Consider the following 18,036-nt stretch of genomic DNA (forward strand, 5'->3'; position numbering starts at 1 on the left):
TCCTCGGTCTCTAACATTGTCTTGTTTGCTTACCTTTTCTTCATGTTTCTTCACATCTCTGTTCCTCAACTTAAATTACCAGGCACTACCATAGCAAGTTAGGAAAGCTGGGGACCCTTTCTTCCACACTACGTAACTTTCATTCTTGTCAGACTTGTAGTAATCTCTGAGAATCCTACTGATGAAAAGAGAAGGTCATATTTTCCATCTACTCTGTCATTTCAGGGTTGTTCGTTATGTTCTATCCCCAAGAATCTGAGTAAATTGCAGAGAACTGTCAAAAGCACTGGACCTAGAAGATATGACAATGGCGTCACTTTAATCCAAGTTCAACTGCAGACTCAGGAAGAGGCACCGACTTCCCTTCAAGATTCTCTCATTCTTAAGCTATTTATGTTAAAATTTATTTTGACTTTTTATGAAATGTACTTTCAATTGTCTATCTCTTCATGCTAACATACTGCCACTTTCCACATTACTATAAATATCCAGTACAGTGTGAAAGACGCACAAGTTCAAGAAAGAATCTATGAATGACTCTGCTACTCTCGATTAAATGCTTTCAGGAATATTACAACTGATCCCTTAGAGGTGGGGGTGTTGGAACAGAATGTCTTTTGAAGCATCTTTCACGAACCAATCCACATCATATGCAGCTACATCGCCGGTATTCTGTGAATGCTACAAGAAGAAACAGTACCATCAATACGTGTTATAGGCTAAACTCTACATTATATAAAGCACAGCATCTATTTAATATATAGGGGTATGTCTACACTTGCACCCTCTTTTGATAGAGGGATGCAAATGCAGACGTTTAAAATTGTAAATGAAGCCAGGATTTAAATATCCCGCGATTCATTTGCATAGTCGTGTTATGGCGCTATTTCGAAATAAAAATGCTGTGTAGATGTGGTTATTTCAAAAGAAAACCCTTCTTCTGAAATAACCCTTATTCCTTATAAAATGAGATTTAACAGAAGATATTTTGGCCTTGGAAAGGGTTCAGAAAGGGGCAACTAAAATGATTAGGGGTTTGGAACGGGTCCCATATGAGGAGAGATTAAAGCGACTGGGACTTTCAGTTTAGAAAAGAGGAGACTGAGGGGGGATATGATAGAGATATATAAAATCATGAGTGGTGTGGAGAGGGCCGATAAAGAAAAGTTATTTATTAGTTCTCTAAATAGAAGAACTAGAGGACACCAAATGAAATTAATGGGGAGCAGGTTTAAAACTAATAAAAGAAAGTTCTTCTTCACACAGCGTGTAGTCAACCTATGGAACTCCTTGCCAGAGGAGGCTGTGAAGGCTAGGACTATAATAGAGTTTAAAGAGAAGCTAGATAATTTCTTGGAGGTTAGGTCCATAAAAGGCTATTAGCCAGGGGATAAAATGGTGTCCTTGGCCTCTGTTTTCAGAGGCTGGAGATGGCAGGAGACAAATTGTTTGATCATTGTCTTCGGTCCACCCTCTCTGGGGCACCTGGTGCTGGCCACTGTCGGTAGACAGGATACTGGGCTAGAAGGACCTTTGGTCTGACCCACTACGGCCATCCTTATGTTCTTATGTAAGGGTTTTCTTTCGAAACAACCACATCTACACAGCGTTTTTATTTCGAAATAGCGCCATATCGCGATTATGCAAATGAAGCATGGGATATTTAAATCCCAGCTTCATTTACAATTTCAAATGTCTGCATTTGTATCCCTCTCTTGAAAGAGGGTGCAAGTGTAGACATACCCTAGGAGAGTATATCATCCTGTTTTCTCATTTGTGAATGGATCCAAGATGAGTGTGTGGATTAGAACCCTAATTGGTTTAAAAGTAGCATCTAAGGGAAAGAGTCTGTCACCTTGACTCCTATACGGAAAACACCTACCTGCATTAATCTGGCAAAAGTTGCATTGGGGGTAGCACTCATTTCATTTAATAAAAGAAGAGGAATTATTACTTTATCAGTCAGTACCACAGAATTGCACATTGTTTTTTGTTTTGTTTTGTTTTGTTTTACTTACAGTGAAAATTGCCTTTTGATACAGAGCATCCAAACAGGGACAACAAGAATCCATTTGAAAAGAATAATCAGAATGAAAACACTGATTAGTCCTGTGGTACCTTAAAAACTAACCAAAATATATAGAATGCGCTTTGGTGGGTAAAATCCACATCATCAAATTACTATTATTTTCACTCCAATTCATCTGAAGTGGGTTTTACCCCCAAAAGCTCATGATTCTATATATATTTGGTTAGTCTCTAAGGTGCCACAGGACTGCTCATAGTCTGTAACTTCAGAAACAAACACAGTTACCCCTCTGATATTTAATAATCACATTAGTTTTCTTCATCAAGAAAAATAGTGTTTATTACACAGAAAATGCATCAAATTACTCTTGCTTTAAACTGGTAAATCTGGAGTTACATTGTATTTACTGCAAATAAGTAGGTTCACTGCCATCACCATTTTTATTATTTTTATTTTGATGGTGTCTATGATGTGCTAGGCATTGGCTGAATTCACAAGAAGACACAGACCTTGCTCTGAAGAGTTTACGTAATCTAATAGAACAAGGAACAGAAGAAGGGTGGGGCAGAGGGGCGCGTTAAATGCATCTATCAAATGTGGATAAATATCAACGAACAGAAGAAGGGTGGGGCAGAGGGACGCGTTAAATGCATCTATCAAATGTGGATAAATATCAACTCTCTCTATCTGTCTGTGAAGGAGTGCCGGGGGGGCAGTAGGCCACACTTACCTCAGGTAGTGTGGCTCCCAGAAGTACATTCCTCTGGCAGCTGATTCTCCTACATAGGGGAGGGGGGAACCAGCAGGTCTCCGTGCCACTGCCTGCAGGCACCACCCCCACAGCTCCTGTTGGATGTAGTTCCCAGCCAGCAGGAGCTGTGGAGTTGGCACTCTGGGTGGAGGCAGCATGCGAAGACCACCTGCTTTCCCTCCCCAGGCAACAGGGATGGTGCTAGTTGCTTCCATGAGTGGCATGGGGTGGAAGCAGGTAAGGGAGCCTGCTGTCTTTCTGCTGCCGCACTGAACTATTAGTGACCAAAATCTCCTGATTTGGCTGAGGTAGCCCCTGGGAAATAGGGCAGGATTCCAAGAGACTCTGGATGAAAGCAGGAGGGTTGGCAAACTCTACCACTAGCTGTTATTTTGCCAAGAAGATCAAATAAATTTGTCTGGTTTTAGGCTATGTCTATACGACAGGGTTTTTGCGCAAAAACCCATGGGCTACGTCTACACTGGCCCCTTTTACGAAAGGGGCATGCTAATTTTAAACTTCGTAATAGGGAAATCCGCGGGGGATTTAAATATCCCCTGCGGGATTTAAATAAAGATGTCCGCCGCTTTTTTCCAGCTTGGGGAAAAGCCGGAAAAAAGCGTCTAGACTGGCCTGATCCTCTGGAATAAAGCCCTTTTCCGGAGGATCTCTTATTCCTACTTCAAAGAAAAGGGCTTTATTCCGGAGGATCGGGCCAGTCTAGACGCTTTTTTCCGGCTTTTCCCCAAGCCGGAAAAAAGCGGCGGACATCTTTATTTAAATCCCGCGCGGGATATTTAAATCCCCCGCGGATCTCCCTATTGCGAAGTTTAAAATTAGCATGCCCCTTTCGTAAAAGGGGCCAGTGTAGACGTAGCCATGGAGCGTCCGCCCCTCAAGCGAATTTTTGCGCAAGAAAATCTAGTCAATTGACAGAACAGAGGGCTTTTTGCGGTGTAGGTGTACTACAAGGCATAACTCCTTTTTGCGCAAGAGTTATCACAAAAAGCACAGGTGCTCTGATGGCCATTCTGTGAATGGCCATCAGAACTTTCTAGCACAAGAGTGTCCATGGAGTGTGGATGCTCTCTTGCGAAAAAGTACATTGCAGCATGCGAAGACCCCCTGAGGTATGGATGCACTTTTGCGCAAGAAGTTTTTGCGGAAGAGATCTTCCGCAGAAAGATTCTTGTGCAAAACCCCTGGGCTACGTCTATATTGGCAAGATTTTGCGCAAATACTCTTTAACACAAGAGTTTTTGCATTAGAGTATTTGAGTAAGAGAGCATCTACACTGGCATGTGCCTTTGCGCAAAAGATGTACTTTTGCGCAAGAGCATCCGTGCCAGTGTAGATGCTCTCTTGCGCAAGAAAGCTCCGATGGCCATTTTAAACATCGGGCTTTCTTGCATGATAAATTGATGTTGCCTGTCTACACTGGCCTCTTGCGCAAGAACAGTTGTGCAAGAGGGCTTATCCCTGAGTGGGAGCGTCAGAGTATTTGCGCAAGAAGCACTGCTTTTATACATTAGAACGTCAGTGTTCTTGCACAAGTACTCGTGGCCAGTGTAGACAAGTGGCAAGATTGTGCGCAAAAGCACCTGCTTTTGCACAAAACCTTGCCAATGTAGACGTAGCTCTGCAGTGTAGACAAAGCCTTACAGAGGCCATCCTAGTGTAAGTAAGGAGTATGTGAAGAATGATTTGCCGTCTTGGGACAGATACTGAGAAAGTTAATACGTGGCTTACCAAGTACTACCCACATGTTGCTATTCACTAGAAGTACCATAGACATTTGAGATATTCTAGGTTCTTTTAAACTAAATAGTGTCAAAGATACCAGGTTTTGTGTTTGATTGCAAACATGGATGATTGGGATTTGAATTACCAAGGTTCAAAGCCCTGTGTAGACTGGGTCATTTGTCAGAAAAAACCCGTTGTGTGCAAGATCACTTATTCCTCAAAAAATGAAGTTTACAGGATCTTGTGCAAAATGGGGTTTTCTGACAAAAGGCTCTGTCTACGCAGGGCTTTTTATCGCAAAAACCTCTTCCGCAAAAAGGATCAGAAGAGAATATGCAAATGAGAGCACGAGATTTGAAAATGAGTGCTCCATTTGCATTTCCTCTTCTGACAAACTGCCGCAGTACAGATGTAGCCTGAGACAGCTTGAGATTGCCAGTTGCCAGGAGGACTAAAGAAGAGGGTGTGTGTTTTTTTTAATTGCAGGAAGTGTTTGTCATTACTAACAGCAGTGATCATGTTTTCAGCGCATTTATGCCCTTGGGTTCTATGTATCTTTCACCTCTGGCAGAAGTTGTTTGTTTTTTTCCTTAGAGGAGTAGGATCATATTCTGCCCATGTGAGTGTTGGATCTCAGGACTTCTAATTTCTCAGCTGCATTGTCATGTCTTTGACAATGTGCATTGTATGGATTATTGTATAGATAAATACATCTGTGTTTTCAAAATAGTCATTCTGTGGGGGGGTCTTAACTTCAGGACAGGGGCCATCTCTTACCAGAGGTTGGACAAATCTAGTGCCAGAGAGTCCCAAGCCTAACTGGAACCTGAAGGTACTACTGAAAAACAAGTAATGATTCCTGGTGTGACAATGACAATAGTCACCATGGGACTCAGAGGAATGCCACATTTTGGAAATATTAATACAGGATAAATAATTATAATGTCACTGCCACACTTGAAGGGTAATTGTACCTGCATTCCCCCTCTATGGTCCACCAAGAACACCCACTCTAGGTTTCTGGTTCCCAGCTGTCACACATCTCACTCCCTCCTGCCCAGGGATTTTTAAGCTGCACAGTTTTCTGGTTTATTCTGTGATATCCCTAGCAAGCCAGACTGCCTACAAGACTGCACTGTGGTTTCTCTCCAAAGGCTATGAGCAAAGTATTGCCATTAGGTATAAGTTACCACCCAGCTCGTTCTAATAGGCACATTTATTGTTAAGGTAAAAAGCAGGACAGGGAAAACACATTAAAGCAATAAAAGAACCTACCCACATGCCAAAATGCTTATCAAAGGTCAACCTAACTCCAACGTAGGGCTCTGGTAGGTTTCAGTCTTTCAAAACCCACAACTGGGTTTTCCCATGGATTACAAGTTCATATCTATCTTAGATCCAGAACTCAGACAGGGCTAATCAACCAATTTTGTATACAGTTCACCAGCTTGGGCCTTCGATCTTGGCCTTGTGTAACAGATAATCAACAGAGAAACAACCTCTCCTCTGGGCAGAGTTTCAAAAGGCTGGATTTTTGAATAACCAGAATTGGGGATTTGATTTACTCCTCTGTAGGGCAGGGGTGGGCAATAATTTTTTATGCAGGGGGCACTCCACCATTTTAGTAAGTGGTACAGGGCCACACTTTTCTATGGAGGGATCGTAGGGTCTGGGACGGAGGTTGAGTGCAGAAGGTAGTTCAGGGTAGGGGACTGGGATACAGCGCAGGAGAGGTGTAGGGTCTGAGAGGGATTTTGGGTGAAGGAGGGGGTTGTGACCTGGGACAGGAGACTGAGGTGCAAGAGTGGATTCTGGACTGGAGAAAAAGTGTAGGAAGGGATGCAGGCTTTGGGAGGGAGTTGTAACTTGAGGTAAAGGGGGTGCAGAAGGTTTGGGTGGTGACATAGGGCAGGGAGTTGGGGAGTGGAAGTGGGTGGGGTGCCAGAGGCAGGCTCTGGCCAGGATGCAGTTACTTTAGGTGGCTCCTGGACTGAAACCCAACAGGGACCCCAAGGTAAGCTCCCTGCCTTCCACAGCCTAAGGCTGCTCAAAACTGCTAGAGCAGCGGTTCCCAACCTTTTCCAGATAGGGACCCATTCTGACAATTCAGGAAGACTTGATGACCCAAGGCAATTCAAAAAGGGGGGGGAGGAGGGAGAGCAGAGCCACCTGGGGAGACACTTGGTGACCCTTTTGAAATGTAATGGCGACCCATAGGTTGGGAAACCCTGAGCTAGAGGCTCTCACTATATGCTGCTCTGCACCACATGTCTAGTGGGAGCTGCCAGCCATTTTGAGCAGCCTCAGGCTTGCAGCAAGCAGCAATCCTGCCTCAGAATTTTGGCAGGGTGGTCTGGATCAAAAAACTTGACAGGCTAGATGTGGCCCACAGACAGTATCTTGCCCACCTCTGCTCTAGGGATACTCTGGGACGTTGCCATCTCAATGGGCATGTGTGGTCTGGGGGCAACCCCAACAGTGCCCCAGGCGCGTTGCCTGAGGCAACCCTCCCATCACAGGCCCTATCCTCACTACACCTCTGCGCTACCCCTTTGCCCCCTGCCCTGAGCAATGCAGCCTGGGGGATTACAGTGGCAGCAGAGATCACCCCCCCACACACACATCAGTGGTGGGAGCCAGAGAGGCCCAGCAGCTTGCTCCACTCTGCTGCACCACACTCTCCCTGCCCACTGCCCCCCACTTCTCCACAGCAGTGGGAAGCAGAGTGCCATGGAGCAGGCCAGGAGGGCAATGTAGGCGGGGGGGCGGGGCGGGGGGAGTCAGAGAAGGCTGATGGGCCCCCGTAATCCACAGATCCCTCCCATCCATAGGATGGTTGGGGCAACTGATGTGGGGTCGCCAAAAGTACGGGGCCTGGTGTGGCCACCCCAATTTGTCCTATGAATGGAAGGGCTCTGTCCCTTACTATGTACTCTCCCAAAAGCCCATACTTCTATGCAATGTTCCCTCTAATCTTTTCCATCCAGGTGCAGATTTTTTTCCATCTATGCATGGAATAATTTTTTCTGTGTGCATCAAGGGATGTGCATCACCAGTAGAAACAAAAGCCTAGCTGTGGCTACTGTGTTAATCGGCTGCCCAGCATTTAAATCTCTCGAGTGGCCACACAAGCACACATCTTACAGAGAACACTGCTTGTATGGCATATTTTCAGTATAGTTTTTTGAACTCCCAAGTCTCGTATCTATCACATCTTCACCCTAGAGAGGTAACAGACAATCCCAGCTCACAATACTATATAAACTTAATACAATAAGTGCTTTCAGTGATATGCAGGAAATTGCCATATCTGTCAGTCACAACATACGCTTGGATTAACATATGGAGCAGCAGAAAATACAGTGAGAAGTATTTGTTTTCAGGGAGAAAAGGGGTCCCACTCATCATAAAGTTAGAATTTAAAATTATTTTTATCTTCTGTGATGAGTATTTTTCAGTAATGTGCTAAGGCCTGATTTCTTTGTAAAAGCAAAAAATTATCTTTTTTTCCATTCAGTAAAATGGCCAAATAAGGTAAATTACTCACTTTGCTCTACGCACCAACTTTGACGCCCCTCAAAGTCAGTTTGAGTTTTGTGACTGATTACCATTGGAGTGTGAGGAGCAGACCCTCAGTAAGAGATTTCCTTTAACAAGCTGCTTCATTTATTTTCTCTTATTTTGAGAGCTGCCATTTTTTATGAATACAGACATGACAGTGTCTAAGACAGTCTTTCAAAATCACAACCAACTGACCTATTGGAATTGATCAAAATTCCATAAACTACACTAGTGAATTTCAGCTATAAAATGATTCCAAGTGAGGCCTTGACTCACTCTTACAGTTCCACTCAACCCTATGCACTATTTTAGCCCGCTGATCAGCCGGCATAAAGACAGCAGGAATAGATGGATCAAGGGAATTGCTAATGAGCCACACAATCTATCATTTCCAGGCTGTTTGTTTAAATCCAGTGGCCAAATATCACAATCTGATTGATGGTTGTTTGATAGCACATCTGAAATGAGTTGTTGGACACAGTCCAGCTCCTAATGGACAGGTGCTCATATCACAAAAAACACCATTACTTTTGGCAGTCACCACTCTCCCCCCTTAGCTGTCTCAGCAAAGAAGTGAATGTACATACACAGTAGGCTACCCTTTCCCCTTCCTTCTGACTAGATCTGTCCCTGGCGCCATCCTGTTCAGCTTCCCATTACAATTTTAAAGGAACAGGACAAATGCTCATAGTCAGATCAACGTTAGATAGCTTCCACTGTAGTTAAAGATTTTCAGTTTTTTATGATGCAATTTAAGTCCACTGTGAGGAATCACTTTCGAAGCTCTTAGTATATTTGATCATAAAGACTCTTAAGAGGTTCACCAGGAAGAGCCTAGCAAGGGAGCCAACAGTTCAGGTCTAATTTTCTTCCCATTGAAGTCAATGATGTTCAGATGTAGCTGAGAGAACAAGGCCCACAAATACTAGAGATGCAAATAAGACTTATTAAGTCATGTCTTCCATCACTTTGACAATACATGATTGTACTTTTACTAGTGTTTTGTAATTCTTTCCTTATCCACAGCAGAAAAAACAGAATAATAGCAGCAAGTGTTTTCTTTCTGTTTTTAACCCATGAGAGGCAAGAATCAGATGCAGACAGAGGACAAAAGGACCAAGAAAAATGACAATTTTTTTCTTGAAGAGTTTTTTCTTTTCTAAGAATTGCTGAAGGATGGCTAACTGCAACATAGAGAATATGCCATTGCAGCATCTTCGTGCTACATCAGAGCTACTCAACTTGGAAGCCCCGGAGCCACAATGATACTCACAGCACATATATGCAAATAGCTTATTTCGCACTGACTGGCATGAATCCAAAGATTAAGGCAAGACTACACAACATGCAGGCCCCTTTTAAGTCAATTCTGCTGATATTAATAAAATGCAACATTTACCCGATTTCCACCCATATGACAGTCCTTTTAATGAGCAATGACAGTCCAGGAATTTAACTACTAAAACACACATCAACAGAAGACCATTATATTGATTACTTTTTTGTTTTGGCTCCCACCCACAGGCCTCATGTTGAGCCCCGCTAAATCCAAACCACACCGTGGGCTGCAAACAAATGGGCCACAGGCCATATAGGGCCCGTGGGCTGCATGTTGAGTAGCCCTGTGCTACCTCATAGTTGCCATCATTTCCTAATGTCCTGATACGCCAAGGCAGTCTGAAATGCCAATTCAATCTATGATCCACCTCTTGGTCCATTTCAATGCCCCAAATTCCTGTGTTTGGGGGGGATTTTTTCAAAATGTACAGAATGACATAGGCTGGAAGATTGAAAAATCTAATAAGTCCTCTAAAAAATAGATGGAGTAGAACACCCAGGATTCCTTTACAATGGCTCCTGCCTAGTTGACCAGCACTTGCCTGGACAATTATTTAAGATGATGTTGCTCCTATGACTATGTCTCCAGCAAATGAACGTGTGTGTGTGTCTGTTTGTTGGCCATAAATGGCCATCCCCTGGCTCAAGGCATTTGCATTGTCTCTCTTGGAAAAGCTTCCCGCGGCAGAGAAGTGAGCACCTGCTACGCCCCTCGCTGTTCTGGCCAGGAGGCGGGGAGGAAGGCAGGTGGGAGGCCCAGGTTAATTTCAAGTCACTCTGTGCTATAGAGATTGTCCCTGAGGGGCGCCTGGATCTGGGGTATGTTTGGTGGGGAGCCCTGGGGGCGGGACGGGGCTCCCTGCAATGGGCAGGGGTTTATGGAGGGGCTCGCTGGCGTGTTTGAAGGCGGACATGGGGGGGCTGGGGCTGTGGAGACCCGGCGCTAGCTCTGCCCCTGAGCCCAGCATCGCTCTGGGCCGGTGCCACCTTAACGCGGGCGGGGCGGGGAGGAAGGAGAAGCGGGGCGGGGCAGCGGCCCGGTCACGTGATCCGACCGCCGACGCGGAGCTGCCGCCATTTTGTCTGGGAGTGGAAATGTGAAAGGAAAAGCCGGAGCGGAGCCCAGGGCAGGAGACCAAGCGGGGCGCGCGGCGGAGAAAGCCCCTCCCCCCCCCCCGTCCCCGGAGAGCGGCGCGGCCCAGGGACAGGAGGGTGAGCTGGGGCCGTAGCGGCTGGCCGGCCCCCTCCGCCCGGCGCACAGCAGCGGCCGCGGCCGCTCTCAGGGCGGGCTGGTCGGTTCCCGGCGGGCGTCACAGTCCAGGCTCTCGCCGGCGCGGGGAGGGGGCAGCCCGGGCGGGTGAGGAGGGTCCGGGGGGCGGAAGATGTCGGGCCAGTCGCTCACCGACCGCATCGCGGCCGCCCAGCACAGTGTCACCGGCTCGGCCATCTCCAAAGCCGTCTGCAAGGCCACGACCCACGAAATCATGGGGCCCAAGAAGAAGCACCTGGACTGTGAGTACCAGCCCGGCGGGGCGCGCTGCGCCGAGCGGAGCCTCCGCATGCCCGGGGCGGGGGCGCATCACGACTCCCCGGCCGTGTCCCCGCTGAGTCAGCCGCGCTGAAATGCCTGGCCTCGGGGCCCGCAGAGGCGCTCACGATGCCTGCCACTCACCTGCTCGGCAGCGCCTTTGAAAACCCCCCTCGCTCGGCTTTCTGCCGCTCCGCAGGGAACGGTGCGGGCAAGGGAGGCGGGGACTGAGCCGCCCCCGCGCCCGAGGAGCGTTACCTGGAGCCATGACCGGGTCAGGAAGTTGAGGTGCCTCCCTCCTCCCCCGGCGAGAAAGCGAAACACTTGCATGTTATTGTGCCGAGACAGTTGTACCCTAGTGATGCTCTTGCATTCAATTGGTCATGTACAACCTGAGACGTGTGCGCTCCCGCTTGCTGTGTAGGGTATAGTCTGCCTTTCAAAATGATACAACTAACCTTTAATAACCACACTGTCAGATGCTAGAATTGAAGTAGGTCAGGGGTTTTTTTTTCTTTACTTTCATTGTCTGCTTCCCACTGTAAATTGAAGTTGAGAGGTAAACCTCAAGTCCCTAAGTGGCACCCTAACAGTAAGGTAGACAGTGGTGAGAGTAGGGATGTTAAATATCAGTTAATTGAAGAGTTGATTAACCTCATGAGTTCTCATTGGTTACTTGACTATTCTATAGTCCCTGGGGGTGGGCCTGGCAACCAGTGTGCTCTGGTCCCACTCCTGTGGAGCCCCCCTGCCACTTGGCACTGCTGCTCTGGGGTGCCAGGCAGGAGCTGGTTCATGAGGGGAGCAAGTTTAAAAACAAACTCCCCTTGTGGACTGTCTGCCTGTTGCCCCACACTGCTGTGTCTGATGGAGAGGCAGCAGCATGGGATAGTAGTAGTAGCAGCACCTTTCAGGAGTGGAAGTCTGAACTGGACCTGGCACGAGCTGAAACTAAGAGTCTGCCTGCCTGCCTGCCTGCCTGGCTCCTAATACACTTTTAACATAGAGCCGCAGCGGGGGTAGGTCCTGGACCCGGCGCAAGCTGGGACTGAGCTGGGCTGCTGGCCAGCCACCTAAAAATTTACTGGCGCAGGTGGGGAGGGGATGGAATGTGTGTGGTCTATAGCTTTAACTGGTATGCTGTTGCTTATTGCTTAATCAGTTAATGACGATATTATTACATCTCCAGGTGAGAGTGAGACTTCTTACTTCGAAGGTTTCAGTAGTTTTCATTAGTATATTGAGTGCAACATTTAACAGGACTGAGTTTCATTTCCTCATTTTGTGAGTAAATCAAAGTTCTCTGATATGCAGACATCAACATGCCTTGGCAGTAACTTCCGCTGAGGTTGTATTGTGTTACTCAGATTCCTTAGGATATCATTTGTTTCAGGTCTCTGTATTAGAGTTATCAGTTTTCTACAGGGATTTGTGTAAAAAGAATTCCATCATTTGGCATGATTTTTCTTTTGGTTTTCTGCTATTAAGAACAAATACAAACATTCTGACTGCATATAAGGAATGACATCATTGGAGTGATTGTAATGCAGACTTTAGTGAATGTCTTATTCATAAATATTTTTCACAGACACCATCATGGTGTAACAACTCTACTTTTTCAGGGTCAGAGCTTAAACTTCTGGCTAGCATTTGTCATTTAGCTCAGGTGTTCACAACTTTCTCTCTTGGGTTTTTAGTTTGTGTATGTGTGTCTGTTAGATATAGCTTCGCCTCTGTGCAGCTCCACAAAGGTTATGAATTGCTAAAGCTGTAAGCTATGGAGATGTCCTTTGCTCTTTAGCTTAAGCTGGCAGCTTATACTTATACTGCCATCAGGTAAGCAATAGATCGTGTTATAGTTGGAACATCCACAAAGTATGTTTCTTAGAGACGTGGTAAATAAGTTTCTTGCATAGAATGAAAGTAGAATGGTTAGAAGTGAAAGTCAGTGTTGTCTCTTGTTGCTCAAAAATGAATCCAGAATTAGAATATGCATGCCTGTTGAGGGTTGTTAGTTTGAGACTGTGCTCAGCTTCAGTGCTCTTCTCAAATTAATACTAAAAATTTCCAAACATACTCACATTTAAATAGTAGGAAAAATCACCGAGTGATAAGAAAATGTTATAGGCATAGACCTACACATGATGTATTTGTGTGTGTATGTAAGCAGTTGCACAGTGCTATAGAACTTTTAGTTTGCTTCTGTTGGGCTACTGAACAATACAATCACCTATTTTAATCTGCATTAATTTTTAAGTCGGGGGAATCAGGGTCGTGTGAATGGAAATATTCCATTTTTAACAAGGGTTACAATGTCCCAAAAGTAAATCAGCTGCTCTATTTTTCATAATGTTAAGATAATAAACCAAAGTAAAATAACGTTTACAGTGGTACTTCTTGACTACTATTGGAACATTGAGTCTCCTAACTTTCCCACTTTATTCTCCAGCTTTTCCTCCCATTCCAGAATTTTATGTTGAAGTACTTGAAAAGGATTAGATAACTTTTCTTTTTAAAATCCATCAGAATCACCTTCTTAAAACACATTAAAATATGTAATTAAATAGGTAATCCTATTTTTAAATACTCTTTTGTCCTGCCCATGGTGGCACATTCCAGCATTTTTGCTCTGTTTTTAAATAACTTCCTTATTGATTTTCTGCATTTATTCATAAAGGTGTGTATTGTCACTTCTGTGTGATGGAGTATATGCACACAGCTAGTGCTTTAACTTTATTTTTTTTATGTGGTGTGCAAGAGTTAACACAAGAGCAAAGGAATATTCTTCTCAAACCCCCCCTCCCCCCAAAAAAAAAACCTCATATCTTTCAAAAAGGATGGAGGAAAGGATACTCAAATAGTTTAATGGAAGGTTTTACGTCTTCCAATCCATGCAAGATGTTTGATGAGCATTTTTTAACTTTGAGTGCTTGACTCTGCACCCATAATGTTCTTTTAAAATAGTTAATGAATGTGACAATACATATTAAAGGTGATTTGCATCAGAACTGCAATGGGTTAAAGTGTATTTATGGCATCAAGCCTGCTACATTTGGTATGTGTTTCAGTGGACTTTGTCTAAAAAGGTAAATATTAGAAACTAAGGGTGAGACTTAAAAAAAAAAAAAGATTCGTCTTTGTCCTAATAAATTAGTGTAAAGGCTTTTGACATTCCCTACTTAAATGTTGGACAGATGGCGATATCCATTGCATAGTTCACTTGTTTTAGACTTGTGAAGAGGGGGAAAAATTCCCTGTTTGAATTTTATAACTGACTCAGTAGGCCACAATATATAACTTGATATTTTATTTGTTTTTAGGAAGATTGTCATATTTATGAAGTGGCATAAAAATACCTATTGGCTCTTACAGTTTATCTGTTTAATCCTGATTTTTATCTGAACTCTAAAGAGTGAGGTGAGAGACTGTCGTATGTAATATGAAGAGATTTGCAAATGAGAATCATTTCCTTCAACTTCCTATGTTTCAGTTTTTAAGGGTAGAACCTAGTCTTTGTCAATGTATCAATACAGAATAGTGGACAAAATTGAACTTTGTCACAGTTGTGTAACATGCATATGCAGTGAAATATACTGAAGTTTATAATGTGCTAGAAATGTTGCAAAAGTTCAGCCAAGGTGTTGAAAAGGATTTAACAAATCAATAGTGAGAAAATAACCATCTTTCAGTTCATTTTAATAAAGTATTTGTAAAGACCATTTCTAATAAAGTGAAACAAAGCTTGAGCAAATATAGCTTGCTTTCAGGTTGGTCAACAGTTGCTGAAGGGACAAGTGATAAGGATTGTCTGTGCAACAGTTGGAATCTGCTTTTTGAAACTTTAAGTGGCAAAAATTTGTCTAAAATATTTTAATTGCAGAGATTATATTAAACTGATCATTTTAGTGATACATTTGTAGGCTTCTTGAAACCAGTCACTTGGACAGGCAATTTTTAAAACAAAACTGTGGATTTGCAGTTCATCATGATTTTCTCTTTTACAGAGATTGCTCAGAATATTGTTATCACAGGCAAGTTAGAGATCACTAATGCTTTTTTGTGTAAACCTTGCATACCAACAAATGTTCTTTACGTTTGTTGAAATAGAAAATATTTGCTTGAAATTGGTTGTAAAATGTAAGTATGAATAAGTGATAAAATCAAAAAGACTGACCAAATGAAAATTTACTTAATTTATAAGTTTCTCTCTCTTAGCTTTGTAATTTTTAGAGTAATTTTTAAATAACTAAATTCAGTTCTTGATTAAAATTAAACTTTCCTGAAACTTGGATGTCAATGTATTACAAAATGGCATAGATCACTTCGGAACTACAGCAGCCTGATAACATCAGCTGCATTAAAATAATTACATGATTGTATACTATTTTTTCCATGGGACACCTGCCTCAATTAGTGCACAGGCTGCGTAGTGCTCATTGAATTAGCATCTGTTCAATATTTAGTTTTATCCTCACTGTTCAGTGTGTGGCCCCAGCCCTTATTTATAACACATTAATTGAATCCTGCTCTAAAGACAGAATTACTAATTTGCTCACGGTTTTTAATGCTGCTTATCACTGTAGTATCTGATTCACAAATATTAATGATGTTATTTTTCACAATGTGAGAAGAAGAAATATCCCCATTTTACAGATTGGGAACTGGAGGAGTGTGAGATTCACGTCTTGGATTGTAAACTTTTTGAAGCAGGAACCATCTTGTCATGTATTTATACTGAGCCTAACAAAATGGGGTCCTGGGCCATGATTAGGGTTCCCAAGTGCGGAGTAGTACAAATATGTCCAGTATTTTAGGTGCCACATTTAAAATGCATAGGCCTTCATTTTTTTGGTATTTATCATTATATAGCTATTTGTATGTTTGAAGCGCAGCTTGCATTGACATGAGTTGCTGCTGTAAGTGTTCCGCATTTCAACAGATCAGATTCCAGGTTGTCAGATTAGGTGCCCAGAAAATGAACACAACTACAGCCACTTTCGAAAAGGAACTCTGGCAGAGGCAGGGATAGAATTGTATTCTCCAGAACTATATTCAGCTGCCTTAGTTGTGAGATCATCCACTCTTTCTATAGTCCCTAGCCTCATTCATTATGCATTTTCCAATTTCTCCAAGAAATGAGGCAGAGATCCTACAAACAACTCTTTGCTGCACAAGACGGATCACTGAGGAATGGGCCATCACACGTAGTGAATGAGGTGGATTATATGGGAAAAGTAGCACGTGATCACGTAACTAAAGACTTGTCACAATTCACACACACAAGGGGAAGAGCTAAGGCTATGCCAGATGCTTTTAATTTTGACACTTCCTAACTCTTGAGTGTTTGGCTTTACAACTCGAATAATCTTTTTAATGTATTTCTTGTGTATTCTTATAGCCAAGTTAGAGGACACCCATTTTAGGGATGGAAAAAATGTATTAAAAACATTGGTTACATGATTTAAAAAAAAAAAATCTATCCATTACATGGTTAAACAGTTATCCGGGAACCTAAGGGGAAGGAGAGAGAGGTGCTGGAGGGGTGCTCATGTGCCCAGGGTCCTGCCTACTGGCCCCTTACTCTTCCACTGTCTGGCATCCCAGCGCGCACAGGGTCGCGCCACTGTTTGCATTTGTTTCAGCTTTTCCCTCTTATTTTGATGGTAATATAGATGAAATACTCAATAGTTGTCCTAGTTGTCTATTATCCTATCCTCTATCCCTGAAAAGTATCAAGTTTGACAGTCTTCACTCTACTCCCAACCCCTCCAAAAAGAGAATTAAGAAAATGTCTCTCTATAAAGCAACACTGTAAAGCCTATGAGCCAGACAAGCTTAATCCAGGTCTTTGTTACAGAGGTAACTGTCTTTTTTACAAAATTAATTCAGATCTTACTAACTTGACTTCTGTTCACATGTCTGTTTGATCTGAAAATAATAGTGAGTTACAGCCAAGATGGTGGTCAGTCCTGGCATATGGGCCAAGGCCCAAGTGATGATTATGCTTGGCCTGATAACTTGACCACTTTGGTTTAGCCAACATCCTCTCAATCTAGTACTGATAGTCCTCTTGTGCCTTCCCAGAATTTCACTATGTGCCCAGAAGGACGAACACATGCACAATTCATTGGAAAAAAAAAATCAGTGACTCATAGGAATGTCCACTGAGTAGTCGTTAAGCAATTGCTTATTGGTTAACCAGTTGGTTATCAGTTAACCTACTAGATTGCTGCATCAACTCCCCGTCCCCTCCCTTTCCCCGGGGTGCTTTACATTTAAAATGTCGATCGGCAGGCTGGCTCAGTCCTAGCCTGCCAGTTCGAGTTTTAAATGAAGAGTATGCAGGGAAGACACCTGCCAACCCGCCCTGCCGCTTCTATATCAGAGGTGGCCATGCAAGGCAGTAGCAGCCACTGTCTGCAGGGAGGCCCAGGCTCACGTGGACAGAAGTTGCTCCATGGGATGCCAGCGCAGAATCTATCCACGGAGATATTTCTCTCTCTCCCTCTTCCCCCCATGGACAGGGGCTGCTGCATTTAGGATAGCAGGGGGCTCCCCGGAAGTCGGGCTGGGAGCACACTGGCTGCCAGCCTGCCCCAGGAGGATTACTGAGTTATCGTGTAATCACTAAGAATTTTAGTGGTTACATGATTATTTAAACACTATTTCTAACATCCCTAGTGGCTTAGCTGCTTATGGTGATAAAGAACAATGGAATATACCCGCAAAAGTCCTAGTGCCTATACAGGGGTGAATAGCACTAGCGTGGACTCAGTAATTCAAGCATGGCTTTGCAGAATGGCCAGTTACACTTTTAGACCCAGAACCCTATCAGCTGAATTTACTTTACAGTGCAAATATATCCCCAACTCTTTAATTTGAGTGTGGTGGTGCTTTGAGGCTTGTCCACACAATATAACATGCACCACAGATATGAAAATTGTAGACCTCCCTAAATGCTCTATGTTGATCCTGCAGCCATACTCTAAAAGATAATCAGAACAGTCATGTAACATTTGAAACAGGACTAGTTCAAGCACACACTAGGATCCTGCCAGACCATGTCAGCATAGTCTATGCAAAGCA

At 43.7% G+C, this 18,036-nt stretch overlaps 1 protein-coding gene and 1 long non-coding RNA gene across 5 annotated transcripts in view; one reads left to right on the forward strand and one right to left on the reverse strand.

Annotated features, from left to right (window-relative positions):
* Window positions 1-532: 532 nt before the first annotated feature.
* On the reverse strand, window positions 533-11,241 carry LOC142831243 (uncharacterized). The gene is made up of 2 exons (XR_012906917.2): window positions 11,095-11,241; window positions 533-681 (listed from the first exon to the last, which is right to left on the reverse strand). It is a non-coding gene; the product is annotated as an uncharacterized LOC142831243 (long non-coding RNA).
* The window catches only part of LOC102459993 (phosphatidylinositol-binding clathrin assembly protein-like), a 64,738-nt gene continuing 57,167 nt past the window's right edge, over window positions 10,466-18,036 (forward strand). For 3 of the 4 annotated variants that reach the window (XM_075940961.2, XM_075940962.2, XM_075940963.2), the window contains exon 1: window positions 10,467-10,934. In XM_075940961.2, the coding sequence (XP_075797076.1) occupies window positions 10,805-10,934 (130 nt within the window). In that variant the 5' untranslated portion in view covers window positions 10,467-10,804. Of the gene's footprint in view, window positions 10,935-18,036 lie in introns of all 4 variants that reach the window. The other variant, XM_075940960.2, reaches the window with a different exon arrangement.

Source organism: Pelodiscus sinensis, chromosome 13, assembly GCF_052426305.1.
Source record: "Pelodiscus sinensis isolate ZL-2025 chromosome 13, ASM5242630v1, whole genome shotgun sequence".
In the NCBI taxonomy this organism is placed as follows: Eukaryota; Metazoa; Chordata; order Testudines; family Trionychidae; genus Pelodiscus; species Pelodiscus sinensis.